Below are 23,150 nucleotides of genomic sequence, written 5' to 3' on the forward strand. Positions count from 1 at the left end.
TGTTTTGTGGCCTGCCCTTTAAACCTCCAATGTATATGTCCAGTCATACCAAATACTATTAAGAGTTCTATAGGTCTAGAAGTGAATTCCAAGAGGCACAAATTAACTTGCGTGGATCAGACCAATGTTCTATCTGGCTGATTATATGTATGTTTTGGTTTTACATGTGAACCCAGCATCCTTCCTCAGCCATGCTTTGTTCAGCCACTCCACCCAAAATACTCACCCAGCCAACAAATTGTACAAGGCAAGAGCAGATAGGAACTGTATTCCAATAGCTTCTGGAGACTAGATTGGGGAACCCCAGGCAACTATGACCATGCTGGTTAGGGCTCTAGTCACAGCCGTCACATCCTCCCTGAAGCCCATAAAAGGCAAGGGAACTTGACTGAGCAGCTACCTCTTTGCCACGACTTGCACACTTGGAGCAGCAGGGAGAAAAAGGGATAATGGGGAAAGGAAATTAAAACCTCCCTGAAATTTCCCCACCCACTGCGCAACTCAGCTGCTCAGAAGAGAGTTGCAGTGACAAACAGTGGTTCTCTGTGCACTAAAAAGGTACCTGCTCCCTTCAAATGAAGAGGGATGGAAACAGGTCTGTGGCCAGAGGGAGGGAGCTGGGTATATTTGCTCCAGGCCTCGGAGGGCTAGTCAGCGGGGAGGTCATGTCAGGGGCCTGCCAGACTTGCGCTGTCATGCCAAGAATGCCCTAGGTCTCCCAGTCAACTGGGGAGAGCCTCAGACAAGCTGTACATGGGCCTGGAGGGCAATGTTGGGAGCTGACGATTCAGTCAAGAGATCAGTCTATCCATAGCATCAGATCCTTTGGATTCCTCTTAGTGCACAGAGAAAAAGGGCTCTTATGCCATGTATTGTTAGCCTACCTGATTCTGTGTTGTGTTAACTGGTACCTCAGTATACTAGGGAAGAAAGTTACTTGTAGTTCAAGCCTTCAGTATGTACTGCAGAGGATAGTGAGACTAAATTTAATGGTGGATCACATTCTAAGAACCTTTAAACCATCTTTTATGGTAGTATTTAGCTAGGAGCTAGGAGCAACAGGAGACATTCCCCTTAAGGCTGGATGCTTGCTGTGAAGCCTGAGGGGACCTCGAACTCTAAAAACTCCATCAGCAACAGGGACAACCACACAACAATGTACAGAGGATGTGCTTCTTTAACAGATGCTCTATTGCTGCTCTTATGATTGCTTCCCAACTGAAAATGCTCCCTTTTGATAAATAAATCAACTGCCACTGTGCCAGCCTTTGTAGCAATCCTAAATGCAAAGGACAGTGGTACCTCGGTTTAAGAACAGTCCTGTTTATGAATGATTCAGTTTACGAACTACGCAAAACTGGAAGTAGTGTCCTGGTTTGCGAACTTTACCTCTAAGAACGGAATCCAAACGGTAGAAGGGCACCGGCAGCGGGAGGCCCCATTAGGGAAAGCATGCCTTGGTTTAAGAACTGACTTCTGGAACGGATTAAGTTTGTAAATCAAGGTACCACGTTACTCTTGACCATCAATAATTTTCTTTCAGTTTTAACTGCTATCAGCTCACCACCAGATTCTGAAGTAGGTCAAATCAACTAAGGACAATGACACCAAAATGTATCTTCTTCCAAGGCCCAATAGGGAACTGCAGTTGATTGGTCTACTAAACTTCCAAGAGAGTAAACTCCCATCTCAGAATTAATGGGAAGCCTGAACTACAGCTGGCCCATCACAAAGGTACTGCAAAGAACTACTAACAGCTACAGCTGGTCCTCCCAGAGGAAGGCTATTGCCCAACAGTAATAGTTGTTGCTACTAGAGGAATGAGGATACAGAAAAGATTTTATAACATTTTATTTGTAGTGTAAAGATTCTATAGACACATCCCATCCTCCCACATTGCATGTCAGGCTTCTGTCCAATAGAAAAATAAAGAGGCAGAGATACAAGATAGCTTTACAAAATGTATAATTTACAGCATTAAAACTATGAACTTTACTTAAAAAAAAAAAAGAATCAAAATTTGGAGAACATATTTTTAAAAGGATACTGCATCTTGCAATGTCTCTGAATATGATACTAACAGGGAGGGGAGAAAAAGAGTAGCACTTTTCAAAAAAAAAAACCACCAGGCACTAAATATTGCCGTGAAGACAACACAGTTACAGATGTGCACACAAACTAGTTGGGCAGGACTGCAGGCTCTCTTCACCCCTAGGGTCTAAAGTCAATTTAGTGTTCATATGTTTTCAAATGGGGCTTTTTTGTACCAAGGCCCTGCCCCTTCTTAGAAGGGATTCTTAAGTCACTAAGAAAAGCTGTGCCATAATGTGCCTCAGGCAATGCAATCTGGCTCCTGAGGAATCAATGCTAGCTTTCTCAAGGAGTCAAACTCCAAATGCAGGGCCACTATCAAAGCAGCCATCTCATCCTTATGCATTCATCACCACAAAAAATACCCAAGACTGAGGCCGATACCATAAGGGGAGATGTGAATGGCAGTAAAAATATTCCCTCCATATCCTCTGCAGATGACATCATTAGGTAAAGAACATTTTTAATTGGTGGGGAACAGGACTATACAGAAACTATGTACAAAAGCAGAATTTTAAGAGGAAAGGTGGGTAAGGAACATGGTTGAAGGATACCTCTCCATCACCCAGGGTACTGCCAGGCAACAGCTCCCAACTGCGGTGGAAGAGGGAACATGTAGGTCTGCAATGAATAGGGAAGATCCAACTCCTTGCTGCTCAAGATTCCTCATTTTTTTAAAAAACAAGCACTACAGTTGGGCATAGGAATAATCTTTAGTATAAGAGAATGAATTTCAACAATAGGGATAAAACTGGGGTTTCCAGAGGAAGTACCACTGCATAACAGGTATTCCGATTTCACTCCCCCCGGGAAGTGAGCATTCTCTAGAAGATCCACAGGACAGCTTTTCCAGATCAGGACAACTGAGGTTTGTCTGTACCAACGTATCGAAGCAGCAAGGGTTGAGCTCGGTTCAGGTGGCCCCGTCGAGTATTGGTGGCCAATCTTTGCTGGGCCAAGAAGGACTGGACTGGTGTAGAGGTGGATGACCGCTCCTCTGTAGCTCGCTGGTGCAGCGCCAGGCCCTGCAGTGGGAAAGAAAAGAAACATTTGGCTTGTGCCAGCAGACTCTTGGATGGAGATGGAGGGTCTTCACTGTTCTTCCTCCATAGGGCTCTAACCAGGACAGTATGTGTCAGAAGACACAAAGGTCTGAATTCAAGAAGGCCATGTTCTGTGATCCAGACATATACAGGATCATCAAAATGATCTACTGTAAAGAGCCCAACTTCAGACATTTTACTCAGCAGTGTTTAGCAGCTGCAAAAGGTGTCTGGTACCAAAATAGTTAGAAAAAGTAAGAGATTCTCAGGATGTAAAGCTCCACAGCAGTTATTCATACTGTTCTCCTGCAAAGCAATGTGCCAACCTTCTCTCACACCCCTGCATCAGTACATGCACCTCTGTTTATGCCTAGTCCAATTCAAACTCACCATGTTATACCAAGCAGTGATGATGAGTTTCTCTTCTTGTTCCTGTTGAGATTTTGTCTTCTCAAAATCCGACTAATGAGATGAAGCACAGAGAGGAAAAAGGAGGTAAGTGGTCATGCTGCTAAACCCCAAGGCTGTGTGTGTGTGTTTGTGTGTGTGTGTATTGGGGGGGGGGATTATGGAAAACCCCAAGCTTATGCTGCCAAGGCCAACCAAAACAGAGGGGAGATGAGAAGTGTACCTCTTCCTTTTATAGCTGTGCAGGACCTCAGTCTACCAATTTGATCCCAAGTGAAAGCAAACAGAAAGAAACTACCTGAGCTGCTAACAGGGTGGTCGAAACAGGCAACGCATGGCAAACCACTCATCTGAAATAATTTATATTGACTTTGGGAAGATAAGGAATTAATGCATTATACCCAAGACACCTGTGTGTCTATGGGTAAGAGGGCTGCAGTGCGCACATCCTTGTTAATTTTGGAAACTTGTTATAATAAGTATTGCCCTGCTGGATCAGGCCAGTGGCCCACCAGATTCCCTTGGGAAGCTGTGAGCAGGACCAGAGCACAACATCAGTGTCCCTTCCTGCAGTTTCCAGCAACTGGTATTCAGAAGCGCATTCCTTCCTACAATGGAAGTAATTCATAGCCATCATGGTTAGTAACCGCTGATAGCCTAGTTCTCATTTAAAGCCATCAAAGTTTGGTGGCCATTACTGCCTCTCAAGGGAGCAAATTCCATTGTTTAACTAGAGGGGCCTTTGGCCTAATCAGGCAGGCTCTTATGTAAGAAGCTGCAACCCTCATTCTCGTACGAGGAAGAGGAGCTCACCTCCAGGTGGTTGATTTTCTTATCCTTTTCCTGCAGCTGGTTTTTCAAAGCCTGGATCTCCAGTGGAACTCCATGAGGCTGTTGCTTGGGATCCAGTTTCTTGATGACCTGTGAAAGAATAAAGAGAGATCTTCCATAATCACTTAGCTTTGGGAGGCCAAGACCATTTAGCTACTAGAGAGGCCCTGAAGCAACATTGCTGACTGAATCACATTGACCGCAGGAAAGTGTGTATGATCTACAAAGCCATTTAGTGAGGCTTTGCCAAAGTATGCCAGTGCGGTGGCAAAAGGCACTGGAAAGACTTGACTTACTGTGCAGGCTTTGTCCATATAACGCTTGTATCGTTCCTCCATGGCTCTCATATCTTCATCTTTCTTCTTCAAAGACTGCTGCAGTTCATCAATCTTCTTGGCAGCTGTTGAGAAAGGCGGGGACATCAATGCTGTCCAGACCCCGAAATGTGGACGGGGGACAGATGGAGTAGCAAGAATATTCACTCAATGCTCTACAAGGTCTTCTGATTTCTGGGTAGCCCAGCCCATCCCATTCTGGTACCCAGCAAAGACTGGGCTTAGTCGAGACTCCTAAAGCAATAGATCTGTCATCCACCCACTTACTGTTGCTGTCCACTTTTGGCTCCAATTCATCAAGGCATTCCTTCTTCTTCTGAAGCTCTGCATGGGCCTCATGCAATTTCTCTCTGACCAGGAAACAGAAAGAGAAACAGAAGCTAGGCATGCAGGTGTCTTGAAGAATAAGGACCAGAAACCTGAAGGGCGTGGAACCAAAGCCCTGCTGTGCATTGTGTGACAGCATCAATATGTTGCTAAGTAGCACAGCTGGACCCATAACAACCCCAGATATGCATTCATCAAATGCAACAAAGAAAACCAAGTGAGCTTTAGCCCTTTCCAACCCTGTCCCTCAAACTGAATTGAATCACTTACAGGTGCTCCTCCAGCTTCTTTTGTAGGAGAGAAGACTAAAAAGAGAGAGAAATGACTGCTTAGGATTTTTATTTTGTTTGCAGATCAATTAGCTAAGCTGCTGTTGTGATCATCTGACCACTAGAGTGAGTTGGTGCTATGTTCAGTATATTTTACACAGAATACTAAAACCTGTGTAGCTGTAGTGTACCCTGTACTCCTGAAGACCTCCTGCACTCAGGTTATGCATAAATTTGCTGGTTTTGAAGGATTCATTCCTCTACTTCCTTTTCAATTATCCCAGTAGGGAAGCAACCTCCCTTTGGAAAATGCTGAACCATAATTGTTTACAGACTTACTAATATACAAGACTCAAAGGGCAGTAACATGAACAGTTACTGATTGTGTAGGAGACAGCACATCTCCTAAGAGATGTTGGTTCAGTTAACTACTTTGCACCAATTCAGAAACAAATCTAGACTGCTCCTACCTATTCAGATTATCAGAATGCCGTTTGGAACAGAAATTACCAATTCAAAACAGCACCTATGATTCCCAGCTTCCCTTATGCACTAAGAAAACTGAACTTGTGCTCCTCTAACTAAACCTTCAGAATACACAGGCCCCTTAGCAGCTCTTGGCAGGTGAGCCCAGAGCAGCCCCTTGTCTTTGATGCACCAAGAACCAAGCAAAGGCAGAAGAGAAGCAACAATGAGTTTGCAGTGGAGTAGGTTAGATGGTGGAAGCAACACAGAATGTGAAAGTACTTACAATGGCCTGGGCAGGATAGCCAGCAAGTCAGAAGGGAGAAAGAGAGGGCTGTTAGCATAGTGAGATTAGGGAAGTGAGGAGGAAAAGAGGTCTGGGCAGAAGGTAATGGTGATCATTAGAACAGGCCACAGGAGAGGGGACACAAGGCTCTCAAACTGGGGCAAAACTACACTTACAGCCTGCGAGTTCTTGCCCTCCCTCCCCCAATAGGCAACAAGCCCGTAAACCCGAGAAAAAAGGTTCTTAGCCAAATAGCACACCTTTGTCCAGCGTAGCTACCATAAACTGCAATTTTGCAGCTCCTAAGACCCACAAGTGTAGCCTTATCGTGGAATTTGTATGTTCAAGGAATCTTTACCACCCACATTATAGCAATCCTGTCAAGCAGTAGTCAGTATCTGGGGATTAGCCCCACTTCTTTTTCATTGTTTCGAGCCCCAAGGTAATTTGGGAGGCTAAAAACTGCCTCTATACAGGCAGAGTTCCCCCACTTGGTACACAGAGAGCACACAATCCTAGACTAGATGTTGCAACAAAGATCTCATACGGCCCAGCTCCTTTGTTTTGTCTTGGTTTTAAGTCTCCATTGAGAAACTGACAGGTGGGTTTATGCCACCAGTTCCCATTACTGCCACCCTGTAAGGAGGTCCGGATTCAGGCTGAGAGTAGACACCACCAGCCCCTGTGAAAATCTCCTTCAAAACCTCCCTGTGAGCCTGACTCTGACAAGGCCTCACAGAACCCTCTTTTCTCAAGCAAACTCACATCTTCTGCTTTGCTTCCTTGCTCCTGGAGGGCCCGTTGCAGCTCCTCTACTTGCACCTTGAGCTCAGTGATCTGTTGCTGGCTCAGTCTGGATAGAGAGAAGGGCAAATCAAATTAAAACAGGCAAGAGAAAGGCCAGCTGCAAGCAGCAACAAAGCCCACAGGACTGTCAGTACAGATGGCGCCTAGAAAAAGGTACTGTGATAAGTAGTACACCTTCAAATGGCTCTGTTTATTTCTGAGCCAGGGCAATGAGAGGAGAAGGGAGCTTGTCCCTCACTAGTTAACAAAGATAAGCTAGGACAAAATTCTATTTAAAAAAATTGTTAGTTTAACATTCCTAGTAGATGATGCAAATAGTGCTTGAGCTCAAGGACACTCGCCAGTTGACCCTGCAAACATGGTTTCACTTGATGGGCCAACAGTAAGAGTTTCCCCACTGGTTTTTAGAACAGGTGGTAGAATATTGCCTACCAGATAAGAGGAAGAACAGTGAATAAAAATAATCCAAATTAGAACTGCAAATTTATTAGCTGGTCAAAGGTTAAGAGGGACTGGAGAAGGCAGGTTGGATCTCCTAAGACCAGTGGGGACAAACTGCAAACTTTCCAGCTTATTGGATACCTCTGCTGTGCCTCTAGCTGGTTCTTAGTACGGTTAGATTCCTCCAGCAGCCCCTGCAATTCAGTCTGCTGCAGCCGATAGGACAGCTCTTGTGCACATAACATCTTGTTCTCATGCTGCAGCCGCACAATGGTCTCCCTGGCCGCAAGAAACACAGAAGGTTACGATTATTAGCTGGGGCATTATCCAATGGTGTGGACCACCACCACTTCCCAGGCCCCCCCCCCCCGCGCTTCATGTGGGCCCAACTCCCAACCCTAAAAGCTGTACTAAAAGGCAGAACAGTTCATAGAGAGGGTGCAATCTCTAGAATTGGGGGCCAAACCAGAGCAATGTATATTGGGATAGACAGTATTCACAGAGATTACCGTGCTGTATTATCTAGCATATACATTAGGAGCATTCACTTACAGCCTGACCTTTTAAAGAATTTATGTCATGACTGTATGAAGCAGAAAACTGTACTCCAGTTTTCTTAAGCTTAAGCAAACAAGCTTCAGGTGATCTTGGGATGACACCTGTTTCATCTACAATATCAGAAAAATAAATCCAGGATAGCACTCCCCCACACACACCACTTTCTCTTTATCACCAAAAGGACACCAGAGTAACACTGACTCCAACCTCTGGCTGATGGAAGTAATCAAGTATAATTATGAATAACAGCAAGTCCCCAATTTCAAATAGGCCCTATAGGCTTTTGCCCTTCTGCCTCCCAAGACAGGATCCCCAAGGGGGCAAACTTTACTTGAGTTCTGCTGGCATGATCTCAGCTGCTAAGTTATCCACAGGAGAAGCAATTTCTTCTAGGATGGTATCTGCAAAGGGGGGGGGGGGGAGAAACAGAAGATACATTTATTTTTACTCTGGCTTTCTACCCAAAGGTGCAGGTGTTGTTGGAGGGGAGGAGCTGATCGTTCCCAAATACTACCTTGCTATAAAGCACAACCCTCTAAGATGGGATCACTCAAGCTTTTGGTGTCACTTGACCTAGCCAGGGCCGGACAACTCATCTACCCTGAGTTGGAGCAATAAAAGTGCAGTTATGGGTCCCAGCAGTATTAAGCAAAACATGGTCCACACTGGCATCTATCACATCAAGAGAAATACATTTAAACAGGAGAAGAATGAAGGCTGAGAAAAGCCACACAGAGATGGGAGGTGAAACCGGTAACCTCACTTCAGGCAGCAGCCAACCATAATACAAGATCTTCCCCTACAAGCAGGTTCAGGCAACCGAATGACAGACCAAGCACACACACCGGCTGTAGGCAAAGCTCTTGGAGACAGGTGTGTGAGATCCTATCAGGCTTAGCCTAAAATTTAATTTATATAATTTCTTTACCACCCTTCATTAAAAGAAATCCTAGGGTGATTTACATATCAGAACAATTAAGATCACAAATCACATAATAAACATTAATTAAAATAAAACAGTAAAAAAATTGTTCTGTATAACTGCTCACAGAACTGTGGGACCACAAGGGTCATCCAGTTCAACCCCCTGCAATGCAGGAATCTTTTGCCCAACGTAGGGCTCAAACTCATGACCCTGAGATTAAGAGTCTCATGCTCTACCAACTGAGCTATCCATTCAGCTTATAAAAACAGTCCAATCCATTAAAATCCTACCCTCTCAGCCCTCCTGTGGCTTCCAAGGAAGCTAACAGATAAGGGAATCCCCCTGTCCGTGCCTGTAGAAAGTTCTTAAAAATGAAAATGACAGCATTTAATTCATTTATTTTTACTGCACCCTTCCATCCCAAATGGAATCTTCAGGTGTAAATAATCATAGTAAAAAATATAAAATACATTTGCAAAAAACAGCCGTAACAACCAAAAAGGAATCACAAAAACAGAAGCACAAAGCTCAATCAGCAACTAAATCAAATTAAAGAACATTTCAATAAAATAAATGTTCAAATAATATGCTCTTACATCAACACCTAAATGCACAAAGAAGGGTCTAGCTGGATTTCCTGCAGCACAAAAATTCCATACTCTGGGCACCACCACCAAGGTAGCCCTAGCCCCTGGCCCACCCCACTGTACATTTCAGATGGAACAAATCTCCCCTAATGATTGCAGAATGTAGGCAATGTCCCCATCTCTCACTGTGGCTCTTTGGGTATTAACAAATGTTAAATGTAGTAGACTGCTAGTTCACTGTAACTTGGGTGCACTTGGCCCTGTCAACACAAAGACATGTCCCTTTTCTCCTTAACTTCCAATCTTTGTTCTGAGGCAGACTTTATTGGATTTCACTGGGGTGGGGAAGACTTCTGATACTCACCTGCTTGGTTTAGAAATTTCTGCTGCACCTGAGCACATCGCAGTTCTTCATTGGCTTCCCGTAAGGCATCCCGCTCTTCAATCAGCCTCTAAGGAAAAAGGGTCAGGAATCACTCCAGGAAAAGGACCACTTAAGCTATGGTGGGCTGATGCCTTATTGTACTACATTGTCAAAGTAACAGAAACTAGATGCTACTCCTGCCAGATTTCCCTATTCTTGCCACAAGACTAGGAGTAGAGAATCTCAGGCCAAATGCAGCCTTCAAGGCTCTCTGACATTTGGGACTCGCCCCACATGCTCTCCAGGCCTGCTCTGTGCCCTCCTTTACCAGGCTGGAATGAGCCATTGAACTGTGATAATGGATGGGTAGATAGGTGGTGCATTTGTGTGCATATATAAAAAATCTGTATGGACATACCTATATCTATACACACCCACCCACCACCAAGCTCGAGCTTTTGTGCGGCCAGAATGTAGCCCTTTCAATGAAGAGAGAAGTCACATCCATTGCTTCACCCACTTTCCCCTGTGGCTCCTCCCACACTTGCATGCAACCTCCACAAGGCTGCCCATGAGAGGATGTGGCCCTCAAGCTGAAAAAGCTCCCTCACTAGGCCTTCACCTGCAAGCCAAAGGAAACACTCATCATCCTCTTGTGGTACAAGTTCTGCATTACCTCTTTTTCTTTTACCAGGGCCTCAAACTTCTCCTTGAGGTTCTTGAACTCAAACTGCCATTTCTCTGCCTTCAAAGCCTCATCTGCATGTTTGCTGTGGAGCTCTTGCACCTGGAAGAGGGAAGAGTAGGGGTTTGCTGTGCTTATGACCTTTGCCCTCCTCTCCTGCTGCAAAGCAATCAGCAACGCTGCTTTTCATTACAGGTTGTCTTGAATCTATGTTTAGTATTGAAGTCCTCCCAAACACCAAGAGTACAAGACTGTTTGAGACAACAGTTCTGCCTGCAAAGCCACAGAACAGCTACAGCTACCAGGTCAATCCTGGTCAAATGGGTTTTGCCTTTCTGGCTCCAGTGGTGCTCCAATCTGTCTTTAGGATTCCTTCAGGACAGAGTATTATTGCAAGTGCATTCTGAAGGCTGCAATCTGCTCAAATGCATTCTCTTATTAACACCAACTCACCTGTCTCTTATGTGCCTCCAGCTGCACACGGACAGCATTCGCACGCCGAAGCTCCTCCTCCAGCTCACAAGTGCGCTGCATGTAGACGGTGTTTCTTTCCTCAAGCAGCCGAACCTGCCGCCGCAGGTCACCCAGGTCTTCCAGCTTCTTCTTGTAGGAGTCCACCATAGCCTCCAGTCGTCCCACCTTGTCTGAGGAGTGACTGCAGAACAGCAGGATATAGGTATAAGTATAGGTATTTTTTGCAGCTTTTAATGTCAGGTAACTCTGACTTTATTGGATAAAAAGTGGAGGGACAGAAGGTAACTCTACTAGCTATAGAAAACTACTGTGTAAACAGGAATTGCTGCAGCAAGGTCAAAGGGTGGCAAAAACTGAAACAATAATGGATAAGCATTCCCATGCATAAGTATCCCATGCATTTTAAGGCAAACATTCTAAGTTGGATTGTTGCAAACAAGTTACTGTATAGTTAAATGGTAACTGTCCTTTGCTGGTTTGGACACAACAAACCAATAGTAAAGCATTCGATTCCCCACTTCTCCTTCCAGTCACTGGGATGTGATAGAAGAGGATGCATGAAAGCCCAAGGCTTGCTGATGCTCTTTCACATCCCATGAAGTTATGGGTCAGTGTATCTATTCTAGATCTGAAACACTATGTCTATATTTCTGTGTGAAACACTCCAAAAATTTACAGGTTACAACCAAACTTGAGTTAGCTTTAATGTATAGCAAAAAAAGAAATCTGTGTGAAGTTACCTAACAACATGCTTTGTACAAAACTCACAAACACAGGAAAAGGAAGACTGGTAATAGTGAGAGACTGCAATGAATGCTGTTCCAGCACAGAAACCCATCCCCCTAGAACTACTAACATTCTCAATTAAACCAAATTCTTTACACACAAGCTGCCCCATTTCCACCAAATTCCAAATGCAGAGATTTTGATTATTCAGCAGTACTAATTGGATTCCAAGTAAGAAGCCACATTCCACATATTCACTCAAAACTCCTGGACTAATTTGCTTCTGCTTTTCCAGAACTTCAAGCATTGGAAGAGAGACAGCATTCATCAGGGCTCCAGTGTATAGGCATGAGCCACCCACAAACCCTCTGGTGGGACTGTCAACTCTTCTCCATAGCTGCATTCAACCATCAGCGGCTGTTTGGGAACCTGTTGCTCTGCCTTTTCAGTGGCAAAGATTACCATGTTAAACCTAAGGATGTGTGCAAAAATGGTCTGTCTACCTGCAGAGAAGCAGACCTCTGTTAGTCAGCAGCTGCAGTGGGAGGTTTGCCTATACGGCAACACAGCACACCCAAGGCCCAAGATTCACAAATGTGGAGTTTTGACGCACAGCAGGCCCAGGCTGGACCATGCGCTGCTTCACAAGCCGTAACACATAACCCCCCAAAATAAAAGGGTATATCCACAGTTCTTGCAGGCGAGGCATTGAGGCACACTCACCGCAGCACATCCATCTCGTCTTTCAGTGCTTGGGCTTCCTCAGCCAGGCTGGTCAGCTCCTCATTGCGGTGTTGAAGCTCCAGCACTTCCTTTTCGAGATCTTCACAGCGCACTCGGAAGTCATCTCTGCTGCTTTCCAGCCTGGCCAAAATACATCTAGTTAGCTAGACTTTTCTTCTAATTATTCTCTGGACTCCACTGCCTTTGGGCACATTGTCCTGAGCGCAATATAATCTCCCCACCCCAGTATCTGCCTTACCGGAAGTTCTCCTCTTGCAGCTGCTCTATCTGGGTTTGAAGCAGAAGCAACTTCTTGCCAGTGAGCCCAGCAGCATCTGACTCAAGGGAGCTTTTCTGCTCCCGGAGACTCTTGTTCTCTAGCGACAAAGTATTCTTTTCTTCCACCAGGATGGAGATCTGAGAGAAGGGAGGAGGAAGACTAGTTTCTAGGAGGTGGCCAAGTAATGGAACTCTAAGTCCAGCTAAGAACTTTGCGGATTCTACCAGGTCCTTCGTAAGCCCAACCAGCCTGTGACATTCAACCTCATTCTACTAGTGCCCTAGAAAAAGGGGGGAGCGGAAGCATAGCTCCTTAAGTCTTGGCTGTTCACTTCTTTCCCTGGCTTTAAGCAGGCTGCTCTCCCACTCTCTATCAAATTGCTACATGTAGCCACAAGCAATTGGTTCCTTTTGCTGCTCTAGCAGACTTGTCCCCAGATTTTGCAAAACTATGGAACCATACAGTGGGTAACAGAGTAGGCTTAACAGACATTTGCATGCATGTGCAAAATAATGTCTACAGCTGGCCTTCTGCCCCAACACGCACAGCAGCCATTGAAATTAGCCTCATCAGGACTCCTCTTGCACCAGCTCATTTGGCGTGAAGGAATTTTTATCATCCACACAGGTACTACTAAAGCATGTGTGAGCTACTGAAAGAAACTGCTAGCAAGCAAGTTCACTTCCTCTCTCTGCAAATCTGGCAGACTTTTTGCCAGGTACCTATGCTCCCTGAATGGAAGCAAAAACTTCATTACAGGAACCTACCGACCTGCTGCAGGGATCCAGAATTGCTACGAAGATTAAATGCTGCCAAATGAAGAGGCCACAAAACCCCCCTCAGCCTGTATATACATTCCCTAAACCTAAGTGATTCCAGAATCTTCATATGCAGTTTAGAACCTAGAATGCAGAAATGTGGATTTGTAGCTGTATTAGTACAGTGTGTGAAAGCACTTTTAACTCAGGCCAGGCCCAACCCTGCTTCTGTACTGGGTGCAAGCAACTCCTCCAACACTCTCAAGCAGTTGTTAACTTGTCAACATGGCACATGCTCATGCAAGGAGGTTAGGCTGGCCCCACTAGCCACGGGGCTCCACTGCTGGGTGAGCAGGTCTGTTATCTAGGCAGGAGCATGGGAAGAGGGAAGACACTCACCTTCTTGAAGGGGGCTGCATCTCCAGGGGCACTTTAGCACCTTGGAGGAGTAAAGGGTTTGTTTTTGTAAAGGGAGTGAGATCAGTCTATCCTTTCTCAGGTCCCCCACAACCCACCCTTCCTGAAATATCCAAAATCTCCACAGTTGCACTGTCTGCTCTTTAAATTTAGCCCTTCTGCTGGACACCAGTCTAGTTCATATGGCTTTAACAGGTAAAAAGAGGCATAAAGCCCAGGACCACTGAATCCAAGGTCAGCCCCAGAACTACCAAGCTGGTCTTGCTCTTTGTCCACAGCAATCTCAAAAACAATGAGGGAAAGAACAGCTGTGCATTAGGAGGAGGGACATGGACTCGCACACCACACTGCAGCCAAACCCAGCTGTCTCCATGCAGCCCAGCAAGCTCACACCATCCACAAAGAACTGCACTTCCCACCCCACCCCGGAAACGGGACTGCATGAGGGAGGAACGGAAGGCAGGCCCTCACCTTGCCTTCATATAAGGAAAGGCAGAATATCCAAATGCCCAGAATAGGCCCGGTCCCCAAACACCACCAGCTCAGTGCACACAGAGCTGTGCAATATGGAGAGGCAGGGAGGGAGGGAAGGGGAGAGAAAGGATGGTAATCAAGATAGCAGTTCAGAAAATGGCATGTCAGGGCTCCTGCAAAATTCCAGCACAGGGGTGGGGAACCTGTGGCCCTCCAGATGTTATTGGGAATCCTATCTCACATCAGCTCCAGCCAGCATGGCTAATGCTCAGAGGTGACAGACAATGCAGTCAACCAAATGTTACAAGACAAGTGGTTCCCTACCCCTGATATATACTTCCCCATAACTTCCGAGGAAGGGCAGAACCCATTGGAGACCTGATGGTGCTCAGTATTTTCCCATTGTTTCTATGAACAGCCTCCTGGCTTCCATCATCTGATGCACATTCTTTTAAGTCCACAGCAAACAGAGCTGGTTTCCACCTCCAATATTCTTGGCTCCCAAGAGGTACTCACCTGCTGCTCTAGGTCATGGCAGCGCTGGCGCATGTCATCCGTCTCCTCTAGGTCATCACTGAGGAAGTAATACTTCCTGGACTACAAGGGAAAACCGGAAAGGTACAAGGAGTTAGTCAGTCAGTCAATAAAAGTCTATATACTACCACAGACACTGAGCAAGGCAAGCCACTCATAGTAGCCCAAGCCTAGCCTTCTTCCTTCACATTACCTCATCTGGCCCCACAAAAAAGGGGACCTCTTTCTCCATTCCTGCTCAGCCTATATTGAATTTGCATCATTAGGGGTTATGCCGCCCACCCACTCTTAATATATACCACAAGTACCTGGCTGTCAAAGTTCCCATAAGTCTCTGAGCTCAGCGTGTCCGATGAATCTTTGTTTAAGAGCTGCAAAAGACAAAGAGGTTTGGTAAGTGGTCACATAGAGGTGACTCACAGAACTTTCTAAGCCCTGTATTCCAGGAAGCAGGCATAGGTTAACTAGAACATCTTTTGGAACTTTCATCTAATGAGCACCAGGCCTGGCAGCAGGGAGTGGGGCAGGACTTTGGGGGGGGGGGATTAGCATGAAAGCAGCATCATTACCTGGGAAGAGGCAAGATCGTAGGTTGAGAATGAGGGGCGCTTCCTGACCAGGGAAATCATTAGCAACACAAAGCAAGCGTCCAGTTCCGGAGCCTAATGGCTTCACACTAGGCTGAAGGACACAGTTGCACTCACCTCCTGTATTGCTGTCATAACAACATGCTGCACAGATTCCTCCAGGGTCATGATCTGCTGGATGTGATCTGCAAACAGATGAGGCTGGGCACTCAAATTACTCTCCAACTAGTTCCTTCCTCCTTTGGCCAGATTCCCTCCCCTGCCCCAAATCATGCATGAGGGTTGGTACAGCCTCTAGGAGTGGGCCCCAAATTTCAACAAAGTATTTTTGTGGGTGTGGCAGAATGTCAGATCTCTGTCTGTCTGTCTCTCACTGCACCCTCCTGCTGTCTCAAACTGTTTTAAGAGGCTGATATACCAACTAGAATCGGGGGTGAAGAAAACTGAGAGGAGAAAACCCAAAGAGAAAGATTGGAAGCTCTAGCTTAAGGAGGTCCTGAAGTTATATGGATGAGGCAAGAGCCACCTGAATGGAGAGGACTAACGAAGGGAAACTGTAAGTCCCTGTAAGCAGGACAGCAATGCCACAACAAGTAGGGCACCTGCTTCCTAGACCCCACCCACACACGGCAGGTATTTAAAGCAGCCATTGCAGAGTCATCCTCATGGCACAGATGCCCATAAAGCTCCACTGTGACATCCCCCCATTGTAATTGTCATTTGCATACATATACCTTGCTTTCTCTCACAGCTGATGGCACAGCCCAGCACCAGCTGCAGCAGCTTGCCCAGCTCAGCTGTGTCAGACAGTTCTCCAACCAGAGCTACATCAGGCAGCAGCTGCTCCGGGACTTGGTGGCCCAGGACCTGAGAAGACAGCAGCGGATATAGCTTCTGACACCCAGCAGACCTTTCACTGTTGCTGCTACCTACCTATTCCACCCATCTCACTGTGTCTGTGACAGCAATTTGCCTGGGAGAGGACAGGTTACTTTTCAGTATCTTTATCTTAGGTTTGAAATCAGCCACTTGTCCAGCACTAGTCTGTGGCAAGCCTCCAAGTGACCAAACAATGAAGCTTTTGAAACTGCAACAGCCTCTGCCAGTGGGCAATAAGTGACTTACACAGGCATGTGAGGAAAGGTGAATATATATTTTTTTTAAAGTTATGGTCTAGTAACTTGGGTGGACTTGTTAGCAAGACTGCCTGGGCTAAGGAGCATTTACTACTACTACAACAACAACAACAACAACAACAACAACTACTACTACTACTACTACTAGTCTACTACTACTACTACAATCCAATTCTTCCTCCAAACAGCTCAGGGTAGCATATATAGTTTTCCCACTGTTTTATCCCTGTGAGTGGATAGATTAGGCTAAGGGGTAGACCCAAAGTCATCACCCAGGAAGCTTTGGAGTAAATCAGGGATTTGAAACAAAATCTCCCCAGTTTAAGTCTCACTTGCTACTCCACTCCACTGGCTGTCAACTGTGTCTTGGGAGTTCTGTACACAGAGAAAGGCACATCCATAGAGAACAAATAACATTTACCCAGCTTTTCTAGAGCAGAGCTATTTCTATTATTATTTATTATCATTATTCAATTTATTACCCACCCTTCACCAGCAGGTCCCTGGGCAGACTACAACAATCTAAAATTCAGTATTAAAACCAGCTAAAACTAATTACCATCAAAGGGATAGGTGGGTCCTGGGGGAAAAGAATGTTAGGCTGGAACCATGAGCTCTGTCTTTCAGTGATGGCTTCAATACAGCCAGGCTGAGTGATTGTCAGAGTTTTGTCCCTTGGCATTCACCTGCTGCTCTACTGCCCAAGCAGAGACCCTTAACTTTCACTGGAGGCTTGGGCCATGCCCTGAAATACATCACAACCATGCCAGCAAAGCCAAACCAGAAAAGGTACTCACATCCTGGGAGTATTCAACCACACTCTGCAGGACCTTCTTCAAGTTGCTCACCTGGAGGCAAGATAGAGGATGAATTAATATAAATACGCAGGTTTGTCAGAGTACTGAGACCTGTCATTCCCACTATATTTCCCCTTTCCAAAGGCAATACAGCCAATGAGCAAGACAGCCTATTTCCCATGCTGGTATGGAAATTTTTAAAAAAGCTGGTCATGCTCAGTCATCTTCAGAACTACTCTGATGGGAGAGAAGAGTCCAAGGTTGATGCAGGACAGGCATCCTATTGGGGTGAAGAGCCCTTCCTACCAAATCCCACCCTCATATTCAAATCACAAAGCTGGCTGATCAACCTAAGCCAGCCAAGAAACCCTGAAAATTGAACAACTCTGCTTTCAAGGTATTGCTAAGTCAGAGTCTCATGACTTCTGGAGTTCATTTACTGGCAGTATTTAGGACTGCTAAGCATCTAGGTCTTAGAGACCACCACTCAGCCCATTCTCACTTCATACCTTCAGCCTCCAGTTGTCACCGGCATCATCTTTAATCCTCAAGAGCCAGGTTTCATTGAACCAAGATGGGTCTCTGGAAATGAAAACAATAAAGCTGTTGCCTTTGGTTCGGGGGTGGAAAGCAAACTCTCAGCAGCTTTGTGATCTTGCACATAAGCTTTGTGAAACAGATTCCATAGTGGCTTTTCACCAGTCTAGAGTCAAGCTCTGCTGTCTTCTGTCTCACAAACAGCTTCATTCACATTGCCCCAATGTGACAAAGAAGGCAACCACAGGAGCTTTCCTGCTGCTAAGCTGTTGTCTGTAGTATCAAACTGTCAAAATTCTCTAGTATCAAACTGTCAAATTAACTCATTAGGGTGGGAATTCTGATTTCTGGCAGCACAAATTTAAACAGTCAACTTGCTAACCAGGGGCAGAGATCAAAGAGAGATTTGTGAGGGAGTTGAGGGGAGAATTTTGCCATGCTGACCATGATAACTCTTGTGAACACTCATTAAGATAACCACCACGACACTCACATTTTGTGCAGCACCTGGGCAATCGTGACCCCGCTGGCCAAATCCTGTTCTTTGGCACATGGAGATGAAACATGAAACGTCTGCAGCTGGAGGAAACAAATCAAATCAGCAAGTGAACACTTTAGGTGAAAAAATTATTGGATCTGGGAACAGAGGAAGCCCATTCTGAACCAGCCTACAGAGGGACACAACCTGAAATCTGTCAGGGCTGCTGGTAACAGTGTTAATATCAAGGAACAAAAATACACTTTTTCTGGATAACTCATCTAATGGGAATATCTCCATAAGAATGAAAACTGTGGAGTTACAAAGAATCTTGGCTGAAGGTGGCAACCCTATGTAGGTTTAGGTGCACTTAGGCTCCATGATTAGACACCAAGATCTTTAAAACCAAACTTGAAAATCTATGCCAATAGATAAGTCTGCTGCTGCAAGACAACAGTGCCTGCCACACACATGCACCCCACACACAATGAGCTCGGCACGAGTACTCCCACATGCCTGCAAGGCACTGATATACACAATGAATCACTAAGCAGAGGCAGCCCAGCTGTCACGCTCACAGTCAGGGCATCCTTGAGTATAATGAAACAGAAGTCTTCCAAGCTACCTCCTGCCTCGAGAGCAGCTACAGGATTTACACCCAGGAGATTTAGGAGTGGCCTTGGTCCTCTCCTCCAACATGCACACAGTCATCCCTGCTTGTTTTCCCATGATTTTAACCTTGCTTCCTCAATTGCAACTAACAGGCTGAAAACAACACATTAAGGTTTTCATATTAACCAAAAAGATTACCAAAACAAGTAAGCTTTCTGTCTTTGAATTATCTAGTCCAATTTGGGGTTTTCTACAGGGTCAGATATTTCTCTTACCTACCTCGTTATTAAACAATGCTCTCCTTTTGACTGTTAATGTGCCCTCTTTGGAAGATGGTGGCTACACTACATCCAGTGAATGTCACAAACACCCCACCTTCCTCTGTATTTTGGGTACCTCCCCCTTAAAATTTCATTTGGTTGATGTCCTAATTCTTATGGTTCTCAACTGAAACAGCTAAGTGGCAATACCTTAAATTGGATTAGGTCCTATTTGTGTCAAATTATCAGCCTCTCAAGTTACACTGAACTCTCAGTTGTGCAGAAATCAGATCCCATAGCTCTCTTATTCACTGGAATCAACATGTTTAGACCAAATTTACATTTTAGGAAACCATGTGTGCCTACCTTCTCCAAATTGTCCACCCCTCTTAATAGAAGTCCCATCAACTACCTGCATGAGGTAAAGTACTGATGTTTTTCCTAAGATACAGTGGTACCTTGGGTTACATACGCTTCAAGTTACATACACTTCAGGTTACAGACTCCGCTAACCCAGAAATAGTACCTCAGGTTAAGAACTTTGCTTCAGGATGAGAACAGAAATTGTGCAGCAGCGGCGCAGCGGCAGCAGAAGACCCCATTAGCTAAAGTGGTGCTTCAGGTTAAGAACAGACCTCTGGAACCAATAAAGTACTTAACCCGAGGTACCACTGTACTGCATCCCACATAAACACAAGTATCAGGCCTCCTTTAGTATCAGCGACTGACATTTGACCTCAGCATGCCTAAGAGTAGAAGGGTCTCTTCTGCTGGGGGCAGTCTTTACATGTGAAAGCAGTCTTGCCATGTGAAAGCATCCTAAAGTGCCAGTTACAGATAGGTAGCCGTGTTGGTCTGCCATAGTCAAAACAAAATAAAAAAAATTCCTTCCAGTAGCACCTTAAAGACCAACTAAGTTATCCTAAAGTGGTCCATCTTAGAGCTCTGGCTAATAACATTACAGTACATGGGCATCCACCTTCCCATCAGATCTCGCTTGGGTACTACCTCCAGCCTTCTCACACAAGGCTGACAGATGCCTGATTCTTACTGGAGAAATCAGCATTCCATTCTGAATCTGGCAGAAATACCAGCCATCTTGCATTAGTAAATTATTTCCTAAATATCCAGGTCCCATAAACAAAAGACCCTTCCTTGTTAGCCGAGAGCTCCCAACAGCATCTGTGGACTCAGGCACGGGGGTATTGAAGAAAAACAGTGTTAGGGCTGCTCAGTTCAGTGTAAACAAAGACTCCTGTGTTTTTAATACTTGGGCAGGAGAGACAAGCTGGACAGGTTCAGCTCCTCCTCTCTTACTGCTGCAGTGCTACGAAAGGCTGATCATACCAAAATCCTTCCTTGTATGACAGCTGTTGCATATAGAATCTAGAAACAACAACTCCAGTATTTTCTGCCCTGGGCAGAGATAGAAGCGTCCGGCATCTTTGGCATGGTGGGTTAGGGAGAAGGTGATTAGCAATGGAAGAACAAAGTCTTCTCATTACAGCTATTAGTGATAAACAGGACATAGGGCAATCTAACCAGGAAGCTCTTAGAAGCCAGAGCAGCAGTCACTCTTAATAACCCAAGCAGCCATTCTTTAAGTCAGGCAGAGGTATGTGCTGCTCTAGTTGTTCAAACACTAGTTTTTCCAGTAAAACCTAAAATCATTTAAATCTGAAATATGACAATAATGAAGCACACAAATATAAATATCACACAAATATAATACTTCAAAGAACCCTCCAGTTGGCTCTAATTGCAAAAGAAAAAGTTTTCCAGAAATATTTTCCTTGAGCAAGTTGGTGAAGTTTCTGAGTCAAAATCCACTTATTCTTCACCATTTTAATGCAAAAAACAAAATGTCTTGTGGTACTTTAAAGTAGGAGGATGGTATTCAATTAAATAATTGTGAGAGGGGAATGACTTCCACTTGTGCAAAAAGATTTCCCTCCTCTGCCCCCCTGTACGTCTCCCACGCTATCCCCAGATCTGCTCTAGAGAGTTGAGGGAACCCCCAGAACAGATTTAGGGAGTACATTGGGGGAGGGGGGGATATCGTTGCACAAACAGAAGTTGTTCTTCTCACACATAGAGGTATTTAGGAGTGCTCTGAATACAACCCTAACAAATTTACTATGGCATAAGCTTTTGTGGACTACATCAGATGCATGAATTGTTAACCCAAGTTAGCAGATACACACGGTGGGGGGGGGGAGTGAGTGAAGGAGAAAGTCAGCAGTGAGGTAAGCAGCAGGGGTAGAAAGAAATGCAATGCAAAGGGTACAGACTGAGGCAATTACAGTAATGCTTAAAGTTGTCACAGTAACAATTCACAAAGCATGGTTGATTATCAAAAAAGCATCCTGACATTCGTAAGCTACTACAACACACGCAATAGGACAAAACCCTGTTCCCTTGATTTGGCTCACAGGTGACACAACTGAACTTAACAATTCAGTAGTTTTCACATTGTAGACTTTATTACACATGTGACCCAAAAGCATGAACATTTGTCAGACCCCTGAATCTTCTACTCAAAACACTGAATCAAATTAATGGACAAATAGCAGCTTCCACAAGGGTTCTCTCAAGAATAAGCAAATCAACACAAATAAATGCTTTTCCTTATTTCAGGATTGGTATGAAATAGTCCAGTTTGGAACTGGGCCCCAGTTGAGTAGCATATAAATTTATTTCTAGTAATCCAGTCTCTGGCTCTCTCATATATTTAACCTCACCAATTAGACTGGTCTGAACTATAGATTGAGCATGTGTTGCCTTCTTTCTTAACATTCCAAGTTGTTTTAAGTTTGTTCCTCTGATGAACTACAAACCTCTATGTCTTGTTCTACACATTTTTAAGCAGGCTGAACTAGATTATCAACCTCGCTCTCATTATGTTACTCCTTGGGGAGTTTGGCAAGATGGGAATTAATTTGATACCCTTCTTTGTTCAGCATTTGGTGCTGGGCACAGCAGGTGGTGGGGAAAGATTCTTCCAAAGGAAGGACAGAGAAAGAGAATCTCAAGGAACAGCAGCCAATAGTTGGAAGCCCTAATCATTCCAGTTTTGGACACAAAAGAAAAAGCTAGTTTAAGGGAGCGGGTGGAGGGAACGGAGAAAATCCACAGCGCCAGGGGGCAAAGAGCGCGAATGCAGAGTCACTGTGTGTCGAGTGGAGCCTACAAAAATAGCCCGAGGCTTTAAGGCAGACTTGCGGCACCGGGAGGTTTTTAAGAGGATTTGGGAGTTGAGGAGCGGAGTTGAGAGGTAGCCGGGAGGCCTCAAGACTTTCCTGGAAGGAACTCCAGGGGCTGAGCAACCGGTGCTGCCAAGTTCAGGCCTTCGCCGCGGACTTTAACCGACGTCCCTCCCGCCCGTGTTCACCAAACCAGGTGGTTATTACAGGTGTCCATGCACACGATACATTCATACACCACCCCCACACACTGTCGGTGCATAATGCTTATGGGTGGAACAGCGGGTGTAAAGCACGTCCGTGAGAATGCAGAAACGTGAGCGGCAATCCCGGGTTAAACTAACCCGGAATAATAAACAAAGAAACAGGGGCGCGTGTGGCCTTGTAGGCCATTCTTCCCCTTCCCCAAGGAAGGGTTATCCCAGGCGGCTGGGCAAGGAAGCCGGGCGAGAAGGCACCTGTTGAAGACGGGGGGGGGGCGGCAGTGGCAGCGGGGGTAACTCGGGGGGGCGCCCTATGGAGGTGGTGGCGGGAATCAGCCGAGCAGCGGCGGCGGGCGACCCCCCGCGCTCCAGCTCCCGGGCTTACCCAAGTGAGAAGCGCCCCGCAGCGCCCGGCCGGGCCCGTCTCGCTCATGGCTCCGGCGCTGCAAGCCGCGGTACTCCGAGCGCCACGCCCCCTGCTGGCCTAGAGCGGCCCCTTGCGCAACCCGCGCGTGACGTCAGCCGCCCG

At 45.6% G+C, this 23,150-nt stretch overlaps 1 protein-coding gene across 1 annotated transcript; it reads right to left on the reverse strand.

The window, feature by feature from the left end:
* Positions 1-1,836: 1,836 nt before the first annotated feature.
* HOOK2 (hook microtubule tethering protein 2) lies at positions 1,837-23,121 on the reverse strand. Its single transcript, XM_079967746.1, has 22 exons — positions 23,007-23,121; positions 18,359-18,444; positions 17,838-17,910; positions 17,329-17,379; positions 16,130-16,262; positions 15,513-15,580; positions 15,117-15,179; positions 14,791-14,871; positions 12,605-12,762; positions 12,346-12,486; positions 10,876-11,077; positions 10,414-10,524; positions 9,738-9,825; positions 8,193-8,262; positions 7,445-7,582; positions 6,821-6,908; positions 5,306-5,340; positions 4,976-5,058; positions 4,670-4,773; positions 4,356-4,463; positions 3,525-3,596; positions 1,837-3,116 (listed from the first exon to the last, which is right to left on the reverse strand). The coding sequence occupies exons 1-22, from the start codon at positions 23,052-23,054 to the stop codon at positions 2,946-2,948; spliced, it is 2,172 nt and encodes a 723-aa protein (XP_079823872.1). The 5' UTR covers positions 23,055-23,121; the 3' UTR covers positions 1,837-2,945.
* Between the last annotated feature and the right edge of the window lie 29 nt (positions 23,122-23,150).

The sequence above is a fragment of the Podarcis cretensis genome (assembly GCF_951804945.1).
Source record: "Podarcis cretensis genome assembly, chromosome: 2".
Taxonomy (NCBI): Eukaryota; Metazoa; Chordata; class Lepidosauria; order Squamata; family Lacertidae; genus Podarcis; species Podarcis cretensis.

Excerpts from the sequence above, each read along its gene's own strand:
- HOOK2 (XM_079967746.1), bottom strand. The coding sequence starts at position 23,054 with ATGAGCGAGACGGGCCCGGCCGGGCGCTGCGGGGCGCTTCTCACTTGG. Across the intron at positions 9,826-10,413 it reads CCCTGGTAAAAGAAAAAGAG|AGGCTGATTGAAGAGCGGGA; the intron begins GTAATGCAGAAC and ends CTTTTTCCTTAG. Across the intron at positions 8,263-9,737 it reads GAAATTTCTAAACCAAGCAG|ATACCATCCTAGAAGAAATT; the intron begins GTGAGTATCAGA and ends CCCCCTTTGCAG.